The 13,197-nt window shown below is 23.6% G+C and overlaps 1 protein-coding gene across 13 annotated transcripts in view; it reads right to left on the bottom strand.

Moving 5' to 3' along the window:
- Positions 1 to 13,197, bottom strand: part of LOC122860330 (FH1/FH2 domain-containing protein 3) — an 89,468-nt gene that overhangs the window by 47,037 nt on the left and 29,234 nt on the right. For all 13 annotated transcript variants that reach the window (XM_044164102.1, XM_044164106.1, XM_044164101.1 and 10 more), the window contains one exon: positions 3,231 to 3,340. In XM_044164102.1, the coding sequence (XP_044020037.1) occupies positions 3,231 to 3,340 (110 nt within the window). The remainder of the gene's footprint in view (positions 1 to 3,230; positions 3,341 to 13,197) is intronic.

The following is a 13,197-nucleotide window of genomic DNA, read 5'->3' on the forward strand; positions in this document are numbered from 1 at the left end:
TTATTTTTTATTTGATTTTTTTTCAATTATTTCGTACAATCGAATCGATATCTAGTGAATGGAATTGAGAGCAAAGCTAAAAACGATATATCTTTTTTGCGTATATATATAAAGTCAACTAATTTTATTTTTTTAAATTTTTTTAACAATTGAAAATTATTTTCTTTAAATCTATTGCTTTTATTTTTGTATTATTTTTATTAGTTTATTTATTTGTTTATATTTTTTTGGATTGTATATACGATAACTGATTTTATAATTATTAATTTATAATTTTTAAATATACGATTGAATATTTTGTAATAAAATTATCCAAGTGAGAATATTAAATTTATCAAATGCACCTGTGTTTTACTCGTTTAACGTTAAATTCAACTTCAAGTGTTGCAGCAAAAACGCTTGGACTATTATTAGATCCGTAAATGCTTGCAGAGTAAAAAAAAAAAAAAAGATAAAAAAATGAAAAGAGAGAAAAATGTGAGTCACATGAAAGTATAACTGGGTGAATTTTGTTCAGTTTACAGCGTCAGCTGTATCATCATACCAACTAGATTTAACGCAAGGTCGACAGTCCATTTGCCGACTCGATTTGTCCCTATTATTCAATCTTCTTTCTCTAATTTTTATTTCTTTTTAAATTTTATTTTTACTCTTTATATTGTCCCGAAGGAAAAGAAAAAATAATCTCGGTAAAATAATGAATATAAATGTCACAATTTTACTGGTAAAAAGAGGAATAATATTTAAAAAAAAAAAAAATGAAAATAATATAATATATTACTTTTTATTCATTTTTAGTTTTTCCAGGCAACTTTTTTATTTTTTTATTTCAGTTATATATATATGATAAAGTAACTCGACGATATTTTATTCTCTGACAGATAGTGCAGAGTTTGAAAATGGAAATTGGAGGTAAAATAAAGACTCTTTTTGGCCTGTTGGGATATCAATAGTGCACTTTTGACTCTTGGGAATTTATTTATTTTTTTTTTTCCAAAGACGCTCCAAGATATTATATATCAGTTGAATTTTCTCAACAATATTTTAAACAGATGTTTTTGATAGTTCATTGTTTTAAATCACTCGTAAAAATATGTTTCTTCATATTTCAAATACAATTATAAATTATACACAAAAATTTTTATGAAAATAAATGAAAAAAGAATATCAAAAGATTAAAATAGAAAAGTATAATCATTTTTTTTTCCTTTCATTTCATCAACGAGCATTTATCAAAATACCGGATGCTAGATCAAAGTACAATGATTCAATGATCATCAAAAATTTATTCATTATTATTTTTATTTATTTCTTTTATTATTGTATAAATTCTCACAAAAAAAATTAGCTAAAAAAGTCACAGAGCTTAATGGTGCTTTTTTTTTCTGTTCATTTGATATCCAACATGTAATTAATAAATGCCAGCTTTAAATCACGATCACAAAGAATTATTAAATAATAAATATAATTAAATGATATACCAAAATTCTTTTTTGACCATTTAACAATGATACAACAACAAGATTAATACGAAATCGTTTGAATTAAAAATGAGAATAATAAAAAAGGAGGGAAAAAATAAATAATTTAAATCAAAATAAAATAATAATGTGTTTACAAATGATGATGGGAAAATAGATCTTGGTATGTCAGAAACGTCAATCAGATTATTTACATTGTTTCTGGTTGTTGAACCTCTGGGAAGACAACAAAACCGTTACATAATATTGCAAAAAAATATATAAATTTATTATATATATTTCATTCACTATTTATTTATTCAAAAAAAATAATTCTATTATTATTTTTTTTTTTTTTGTGTAGGAACATTCTACATGGAAATTTTAATAGCATGCATTTTTGCAAAAAACGAGATAGAAAAAATTTGAAAAATAAAAAATAAAATAGGTATATAATGTAACAAGAGGTGAACAGAATAACAGATCGATCTGTTAGATCGTGTCACTAAAGTTTTATAGTAAAAAAAAAAGAAAAAAACTTCAGTGGATATTATCAAGGTGCATCGACATTTTAGTGACGTTGAAACGGTCATTAACGAGGTGTCGAGTTTGTCGTTCATGCGGAAGTCTGTAACGGTCATTTGACTGTGTAAGGGGTAGAAACTAGAAAGCATCCTCAACCATGAAGAATCCAATTAATTAACCTTTCTCTTGACAATACCAGACAGTTTGACTATATCACGTAAATCAATTTTCTTCTTTATAATATTATCGAAAAACTAATTTTCAAAAAAACATACACCGACTGAATTTTCCAATTTAATTTGTTTTCTAATTTCTATATCAATTTTCAATATATTATTTTCATTAAAATAATAAATTAAAAACATAATTTTATATTTAAAAAAATATTATTTATATATTTAAATGTCAATTAGATGTTGAATTATTATAATATTTAGAATTTATAAATAAATAAATTTGCGAATTTAAAATTCTCATGTGTTGATGAAAAAATAAGTAGGCTACTTTCTTGGAAAATGCAACTTTAAATTATTTGTAAATTTTATATATATGTATGTTAAATTGTACATGTATGTTGTCTATTATACATACATAATACATTCTTGGATAAATTTAACCTAAAGCCTTGGTGCACGTCCGTGCCCCGGAGCGTTTACCTGAGCTTTAATTACTCTAGGCGCCTCACATACTCGATGATACACTATACAATTATAATGTATACATATAACTACATCTTTATAACCCTATATCCTCAATATTAATTACTGCAATTTAATGTTTATCCAAAATGTCAAAAATCAGATTTAGAAAATAGCATTTAATGTATTGTAATTTTTGTATTGAACAATTAAAATTTTTTATATTTAAAAGTATTTTTTTTTTTTGTTGAAAATGCTTTTCCTGTATTTTTAAGAAAGATGAATTTTTTGTTTTTTTTTTTTTTTTGATGCTATAAAATAGAAAGAACATCATTCTACTTTCCTGTCGCGTTCACGCCGCCGGGCGACAACAAAACTCGTATACGCCATTTCAAATGGCTTTTCTACGTGCCTATACTCTTATTTTTACTATTATTATATTTTTATTTTATTTTATTTCTATTTTTTACAACAAGCCAACATAGTGTATAAAATTTGGCTTGTTCTTGTATCAACGCTATCAATAACATTCACCCTATAAAAATTTTTTTATCACCCAAAAAGTTTGAATAGAGAGAAAAATAAAAAAATAAAAAAAATAACTTACTTTGTTTGAAAGCCTTCAAATTCTTCTTGCTGTTCACTGATAGATGCTTCGAGATCTAAATAAGCACCATAATCACCATCTTTGTAAAGTTGAAGTGCAGTATCATCCAGCTGCAAAAATTAATTTATTTAAATTTAGTAATTGAATTTATTTTGTTTTAAAAAAAAAAATATATATAATGAAAATTGGCAAAAAAAATAAAGGTACATAATATATAAAAAACGAAATTATAAAAAATTAAAAAATATACGATGTAGTTTGTCATAATGACTCCTATTTCCTGGAAACCGTAAATCAAAAAGTCGCACAAAACCGCAAATTGCGCGGTTTGTGTGTTCTCTTTTTACTTGTCCCTGTCCTAAAATTTTGCCGCTCGAGTTTTTACAATTTTGTCGTGGTCGGTGGTCGTTTATTCCTACGACAATCAATCAATTTCTTTTTATCGTATATATTTTTTTTTTTTTTATTTTATTTTTGTTTCTTTTCAACCCCCTGTATATAAAAGAGGAATCGATGAACAAGTTCATGATAATGAACACACAAAAGAAACGTACCAATGAGCAAATAAAAAAAAGGAAAAAAAAAAAAACATTAAAACCTCATACATACAAAGTAGTTTGATTGAGAAAAAAAAAATTAAATTAAATTCTTTCTTTCGTTGATTTACTAATTAATTAAAATTTGAAAAGTAATTTTTTTTTAAATTGAAATCAAACTTAAAAGTTTATACAGATGAAAGAAAATGATAATCTCACTTGGGGAATCAATGTGGTAAATTTTTGAAAAGTGTGTAATCCCATGGGTGACATTTAAAAAAATTTAAAAAAAAAACATCATAAATACATTGTCTCGTATGATATGTCCCAACGGTACATACGTCTGAACAAAAAATTATTTTTCTCATTTATCACTGTTTAAAAAGTTAAGAAAAAATAAATATGACTGACAAACGATGGAAATTTCATTATCAAATAGAGACGAATATTTACCACTAGAAAAAAAACAATTTAAATGAAACGATAAAACCTTCAAACTTGAGTGTTCAACAAAATGAAGAAGTCCAAAAAACAAAATAATAAAAAAAAACCGGAAGTCAACAGAAAAGTGCAGTCAAGAGAAAATACAAAGAAAATAATAAAAAAAAAAATGAGCCAAGTACAAAAAGTTGGTATAGATAAAATTGAGATGAAAAAAAAAAAAAAAGTTGATGGAATATTGGAGTTGGTTGAAGCAGAAGAAATAAATGAAAAAAAAAAAAAAAATATATAAAAATTCGGATATATATGCGCCATTAAAAGACACACGAGAGAGATTATTGCGAGTGAGAAAGAAATAAAAATTCCAAATGGTGACCTATATTTCTAAAAATCACAGCATCAAAATAGTTGAGCTCAAAGTGTTATAACCAAACGACCGTAATATATAAAGACATTAAAAATCTTGGCTCATTATACATAACGACTCAGATAACACTTTGAAAAACCACCGAAAAATTTATGAAAACGAAAAAAAAAAAACAAATTTTGCAAAAAGAAGAAAAAAATGTGGTTTTACGCATTTACACTAAAAATATTTAGATATTTGCATATATTTATCTCAACACAAATATCTATGGTTTGTCTACATTTGAATTTATACATGTACATGTTGAGCGATGCACCCGTGACCAAAAGACCGTTACGTAATACATATTCTGAGATCCCTTGAACCCAGGTTTATGTGTCTTGAGACCACAACAACTGGAGGGATTCAACTTGCTGTGAATTGAGGCCATACTATTTTACCTCCAACACGTAAATTGAAATAAACAATTTAATACATTATAATACATATATATTTTGTTTTTAAAATTTTATACTTTTTTTATTTTATAAATAAATTATTATTTTTCAACAAAATTCATAATTTAATAAAGAAAATTGAAAAAGTTTTTCATATTATTATATTTAAGTTACAAATTATTTCTTTGTCTTGTTTGATATTTAGGTCATATTATATTTATAAAAGTCAAATAAAATTCATTTGAAAATTATTATTTAATAATTTATATATAAAATTTAAAAATAACTTTTGTTGAATTTCATACTTTTTTTTTTTTGTCATCACAGAATATTAATTATTAATAATTTCGACTTTAAATTTAATTAATATAATAACTGTGATAGAATTTAAAAATAAAAACGAAATATGATTTTTTTTATTTGATAAATATAAAATATATATAAGGGATGTTGAAGCATTGGAAATTCAAGCCATTTATGTTATAACTCTCATTGTCTTTGTCTCTCTACCACCTCATGAACAATCCACCCACTCAAATTGCCTTTCTCCCTATATTTGTATCAGCAGTCTTGAATTTTCTCTTCAAGGCTTATAAGTGCATCCAATTATCTTGATAAGATAGTAACGATTAATTTTATAAATGTAGATAATCAAAGATGATTATTTGCATCAAGTATACTTGTATTAAAATTCCCTCAAAATATTATATTACTATTATTTTACCTACTCTTTTTATTATTATTATTATTTTTTTTTGTCATCGATTTTCTTCATGAGAAGCACAGGAATATCGACGATATAAATTTTATCATAACCCAGCTCCCTGATATAAAAATTGTATCAATATTTTTTTACAATACATTCACATATTATAAATTCTTTTTTTCATTTTAAAATATAATATAAATGTGTGTAGATACACAGTAGATATATATGAAATTGTTCTACTTGGAAAATTTTTACATTCGATTATATGGATGACGTATTACGCACACTTGTGATTTTATATTCTAGATCATATATATTGAGTGTAAACACATGCACAATTCTCATAGATTGAGTGCATATTTTATATTTTATTTTTTAACATGTATATAGATATTTTATTAACTCAACGTTTCTTTTCATTTTAGCTTGTTTCATGCACGAACGCGGACGCTAGTGCAAGTAGCAACAAACTGGTATTTTGAGACGAAAGTAAAAACAAATGTGATAATAAAAATGAATGAAATAAATAATTAATATTATTATAAATAAAACAAAAAAAAAGAGAAAATTACTTGAGAAATTAATTAAACCTTTTTACGGTATTTTTCAAGGTGATTATGGCTTTTTTTTTTATTCATTTTGATAATTGCATTATTTTATTTTTTTTATTGTAATAATGATATTATCATTAACAAAAAAAAAAATAAAATATGTACTTGAGATTTATTTGTTTATTTTGTATTTTTATAAAATATAAAAATTGAAAATTTAATTGAAAATATGATGATACCAATTTTACCAGTCATTTTAGATTTTATGATTTTTTTTTTTTTTTATTTAGGTCATTGCTTTGTAAAAGAAAAAAAAAATATTAATTTATTTTTTTTTTTAGTATACACTTAAAATATTTGCGTGTGAGTTTGTGAGGAAAAAAAAAGGAAAAAAAATTTAAATTATAAAAAATGATAAAATGAGAAATATATATAAAAAGTCAAATCACGCTTCGTTGAGTTTGTGGGTGACACATTATTATGGTGCACGTGGATAATCATTGATACGCGTGCGCATGATGTTATGACACATATGTGTTGGCACGAAGATGAAAGTAATTGTGTGATAAATGATGTCATTTTTATTATCAACGACAATAATCATATACTCTTTAAATAAATAATAAAATTTTTAAAAAAAATCTGAGTGAACATCACAAAGGACTTGATCGCACTTGTTTTTATTTCTAAAATAAATATTAAATTTTTTTTTCTATTGTTTCTATAATATACTAGATTGAAAGTGTAGTCATCAAAAAAAAAAAAAATATTGTTGTACAATTGCCAGCTCATTAAACTCTTCAGTGTCAAGAAAAAATAAAGGAAGTTGAGTTAAAAAAAAAAAAAAATTAAATAAATTACAAAAAACCTTCCAAGAAGCTTAAAAATCATTACAGATCAATTTAAAAAATTTTTTTTCCACAAGAAAATTATCCTTAATAACAGAGAATGAACAAAAAAAATAGCCATCATCAACAATATATTTTATTTTCATGTCAAAGAACCCGTAAACTTTTAAGACTATTAAATATTTGTCGAGTTATCATTTACGTTCTAGTTTTTCTTTCATCTATTTTTTAGTTTTTTTTTTTTTTATAAATATAGTAACAATACTTTTCTTCTTTCGTGTTGCCGACAAGTGCCAATTTTTTTATTCTATTTATTTTATTTCATCCACCGTCTTCTATCGAATTTTATTTATTTTTCAAGTTAAACCTATTTCCTCAAACCACCGTCAAAGATCACCCATATCGTTTGTCTCTGAAGATGACATTAAATTTTCTAAAGCCTTTTTCAACATCCGGTTAAAAAAAAAAACAATATAATACATTAAATTATTATTATTATATTTTTTTAATTATTTTTTTTTTAATTAGAATTTTAAGCAAGATCAGAAAATCGCCAAATTAAGTTCAACTATCACCCGCAAAAAAATAAAGAAAATAAAAATAAAAAAAATTTAAGTAAATAGTATAAAATGTAATACAATAAGTTAACCAGAGAGTAGAATATTCACATGGTGAATAGAGAATGAGAAAGAAAATAATGGTAATATAATGTTAAATTTACAAAGAAAATAAAAATAAAAAAGGAGCATTTTCATCCATTAGGACTGCGTGAAAGGATCCGGGTTAGATAATACCCTCGCGTTAAACTCCGAGCTTCAACATTATATATATATACACTGATAATATATATATTTACCTATTTCTATTGTTGTTGTTGTTGTAACATCTCAAGCACACCTGCAGACATCTTTTAGTGTTCATAAGCCAACTTATTTTACAATGAAAGATAATAAAAGCTGGATGAAAACATATGTGGCTTTTCTACTTGATATACTTAGATTTTTTAAAAAATATTTATTGTAATATATAAACAGAGGATATACAGATTTACAGATTTAATTTCAATTAATTTATTTTTTTGATGGAAAATCATCCAGATGAAATAATGCTCGTTGACACAAAATTCTACCTTTGATATATTTAAATTCAACCAACTGTGACAGTGGAAATGAAATAAAAAAAAAAAATATCAACCCTCTCATTTAATCGTATTATTTTGACTAGTTAAATTATTGTTCATCATTTATTTCATGAGTATTTTTATACCAGACAAATCCATTATATTTCAAAATAAACGTCAAATTTTTTTTTTGATTCAAAAATTTATATATACTATAAAATCAGGATTTTAATAAAAAATATTTCTAGTTGATTTTAAAATGAAAAATAATTATAAAAAATATCATTGGGTTTTGAATTATTTATTTTAAATGTTTATTCTATTTTTTTTTTTTTTTTTTATATAAATTTATTGTACGACATTTGAAAAATATTTTTCATGAAAAAAAAAATGTCATTGGTTGAAAATTTTTTGAATTTCAAATATAATATATTTTTGTTGAATAGATGCATTTGTTTTTATATTTTGTAGGGTCTCTTTTCTTGTCTTATTGAACGATAAAAAAAAAAAAAAAAAAAGTACAGGGATGGTTGAGACAAGGGAAGTTGAGACAACAAGAAACAGCATACACATCTCATCTTGAAACTCAGTTGCCTCTTGAGAGTATCGAATAGACAAGAAAAAGTGAGGAAGAGAAAGAAAATAAAAAAAAATCGAACGAATGAAGAACAAGGGTTTTGATAAAGAAAAAAAATAAAAAATAGGGGTTGGTATATATATTATAGTCCCCAGTGAATTCAGGGTGATGGAACGATGCACTCTTTTTGTTTCTTTCATTTTTTTTTTTATTGTATTAGATGCGAAAAATCGTGGTTACTGTGCAAAGAAGAATAGTCAAGTATTTGTTTGTTGAAGGTGAGAATATATTATTCCTGCATATAACAATACAAAACTATAAAAAATAGCAAAGTCAAATGCATCATTTTGTATATTGTCTTTCATCACTCACAATACATAAAATAAATTTTATATTAATTCAAATATTCCACTATTAAAAATATAATTAAAAAATTAATTTGTTAACTATTTTTTTCAATAATTAAATTACTATTTAAATAGTAAAACTAAATTTTCATATGAATTGATTAAAGAAAAGTTTAAAAACATTTTAAAATTAAATTTTTGAAAAATATTATTTACCAATTATTTAAAAATTTTGAAATCAAAATTATAATGTAATTAATTATCAAACAAGTAGATGGAATAATTTTATTGTTAAATATAACAGAGTAAAGATTTGTTGTACTACTTTAGCAATTATTTCTATTCGACTTTGTATTATAAATTTAACTGTCGATAGATATTCTTTTCTTCGACAAAATTCTCCAAAGTTTGGTATAAAGTTTTGTATTATATATGAAAATAGACAAGGGTATAAAGTTCCTTGAAAATTATCACAACTAGTCTTTCACAGTTTGTTCATTTTGTTGAATTTTCCTGGTCGTTTGTTTCAGTCGTTTATTCATTTGTTCATTGTTTAGTAAGTAAATCAACTATTCAATATACAATTTTATAAATTTATCATAATACGAGTCATTTAATAATAAAATAAACTTGTAATATATATTATAAATTTAATTATCATTGTGTTTTTAAATAAATTTATGATATTATTTGGTCATTTTGTTAGTTATATGATATGATGAAATTAATAATATTCATTACGTTTATCCAAGAGTAACATAATATTTTTAATGAATATAAAAATAAATTATTTTTTTTATTATTCATTTATGTATATTAATATTTTTTTGTAAAGTATATTTTATATATTATTATTTTTATTTACCAGTGATTTATTAAGTTTATGAAATATTTGTAATTTAGTAATCCAGTTGTTGATAATTATTTTTTTTTTTCTCTTTTATTTAATCAACAATTATTAATTTATTTTTTTAAATAAATTTAACTATAATTAATTACGTATAAAAAAGAAAATTTTAAATTCCAAAGTTAATTGACATCTGAGATTGTGTAATAATGAAAAAAAAAAAAATTTACATTACGAAACCAACCGAGGGTTTGTTGATGAAAATAAGAAAAAAAAAATTACAAAATTTTACAGCTCAATTTTCGTAGCTCAAAGGGGTAACTACAAGTCGTTGAAGTAAACGTGATGGTAGGTCGACATTTGTTGTTTGTTAATTTATCAAGAGAGTATATAAAAAAAAAAGAGAAAAAAAAAAAAAATGTTTTTTAAAAGAGAAATAAAGACGTGAAAAATCGTGAGAACGCGTGACAAAAAAAGGTGGAAATACTTGAGACGTGTACAAGAGGTGAGGCTTATATAAAAAAAAAAAAAAATTAAATTAAAGAGAGGAAAATATATGTAAGCACGTGGGCATGAAAATTCGCGTGGCTGTTTATTTTTATTTGTCGATTGGTTAACATATCAAAACACACATATGCAAAACAACAAAGAGAAAATATAATTTCATATATTCAGTGAGTATGTATATTTGATGTTCAAGTCTATCGATATGTTTGTGCATGTATCAGCACAATATACATGTCAAAGGAAAGCGAAGATGACACATTGTTGATTAACGCATTCACTTTGATATTCACTTGAGTTTGCAGTATCTATATCATCAAGCAAAGATATATATATATTTTACAACGCAATATGATACTTGGAAACATCAACAGGGCTTGGTTTGATATGAAAACACACGTGGGCAAAAAATAATTATCATAAAAATATATTGATTATGTGAATGCAAAAATGATATAGGTATAAATAATTTATTGAGTTTAATTTTAAATGGATTTTTAAAATACAAAAAAAATATTCAACAAAAATAATAAAATACTAGAACAGGGCAATTATTAATTTAATTTAATTTTTATCAACTGTTTCCTAAGGGTAAAAAAAATTAAATTAAGTATGAAAATTAACCTTGAACTTAGAGCTGCTCTAATTAACCCAAGAAAATATTTTTCTTATTTTTTTATTAATTACAATGGCAAATTAAAATTAAAAATAATTTTGATATACATTTTCAATAATGAAAAATGAGCTTTTCTATTTTATATAATTTTTTTTTTTCTATTAAACAATTGGTTAAGACAATTCAGCGAATAAAACAGCGTTATGAAATTTAACAAGTTTAAGAAAAAAAAAGTATCATCATAACTGAAGTTATTAATCAAGCAAAACTTGTCCAGTAAAACGAGAAAAGTTTTTTTTAAAAAAAAGATTAATGTTGTCGTTAGTTTATGACACTGCAATTTACAGTGACGACACTGTAAAATTATCTATGATAAATTTTTTATAATAAACATTATAATTTTTTTTTTATTTTCTTTCAAAATATGCATTAAATTTTTTTTTTATTTTTTTATTTTGCGAATTGACCTGTATTCTATATTGATCTTGTAATTGCAGTTCATTGAAAGTATAGGTAGTTTTAAAAAAAAGAAGAGTTTGATATTATATTGAAATGAAAACTAGAGAAAATATTTATTTTATCATTTGACCCCAGTGGACTTGAGTATGTCTCGAGAGACATAAAAAAAAAATGTATGTATAGAGAGATAAAATAAAAAGGGATGTGCACAAAATACATGAGCAAGTTCAATATTACAGACACGCAAACATACAAGGTTCAAGGCAAATCTATACTCTCAAATATATATATAATATATGTATATATCCTGATGGGTAATCTGGGTCGTTACGGTCGACCTTACGGAACGGACGACTCGATCGTTCGTAACGAATCCTAGAACGTTGTGCACTGGGATCAAAGACCCTATATAAGACATTTAACATTTATTACACTACATCATCAATAAATCTATATAAATCATTATCTTATTCAACTCAATCTGTTTATTTTTTAATTTTAATTTTCAAATAAATATTCCGAAAAGGTAATTTAATTAATATTCAAATTTAATTAGGAAAATTATTTTGATATTTTAATTTAATTTTCAAGTGTGACAGGAAAATCAAGAGACAGTTTATTTCACTTTTCATACACAAGTGATACTTGTGAAATAATTTGAATATGATTTTTTTTTTTTTAAATTAAAATGAAATGTTTAAAAATATTTTTAAAATTTGAAATGAAAAATTATTTTAATATTTTAACAGTATTTAAGTGACGGTATGATATTTTTTTTTTAATTATAAAACACTGTTGAAAAAAAAAAAATACTCAATTTGATTGAACTGATATTTCAAGGGAATTAAATTTTAAAAATATTTTTAATAATTAAAAAAAATTCAAGTAGTTGACAGCATAACTGTGAGCTACTTTCGTCGATTTTTTTTTTTATCAATTCATATTTTTTTATATCAATAAACTTTGCCAAATTGAATACAAAATAAACTGTGATTTAAAAAAAATAATTTTTTTATTAACCCATTAAAATAAAGTATATATAAAAAAAAAATAATAATAATAAATAAACACACATGAGGATGCGTAGATTAAAATGACAATTGTGAATTTAAAAAAGTAGGTCTTTGTTGAGGTAGTCGCGTGGGACACGTGTGAACTCAGACAACTATCAACATACCTTAATTAAGTTAATAACAAACGTCGAGATTCACTCTTTGATAGACATTTTTATTAACACATAAAAGGGCGAATGACATTTGCCATTTAAAAAACAACTTAAATAAAAATAAAATAACAAAATTCATATATAAAATAAATTCAAGTACTTTGTATTTTTCTAAAAAAGGTGTCGAGAAGATTAAAAATGAAAAAAAAAAATAATCCAACACTCGTATATATAAAACAAAGAAAAGACTTTTTTTTACGTACAGTACTGTATCATATAGTTTTCTTTGTTTCAATTAAAACACGGTTTTAAAGTCACAATAGCAAAAAAAATAAAAAAAAAATAATAAAAAACCTGCAAACAATTATATGTTAAAATCCACAGTATTTCTATGACTGACTCAAATTGAATTGTTTATTTGTCTGGTAAATTGTAAAAGTTTA

Source organism: Aphidius gifuensis, linkage group LG1 (genome assembly GCF_014905175.1).
Source record: "Aphidius gifuensis isolate YNYX2018 linkage group LG1, ASM1490517v1, whole genome shotgun sequence".
NCBI lineage: Eukaryota > Metazoa > Arthropoda > Insecta > Hymenoptera > Braconidae > Aphidius > Aphidius gifuensis.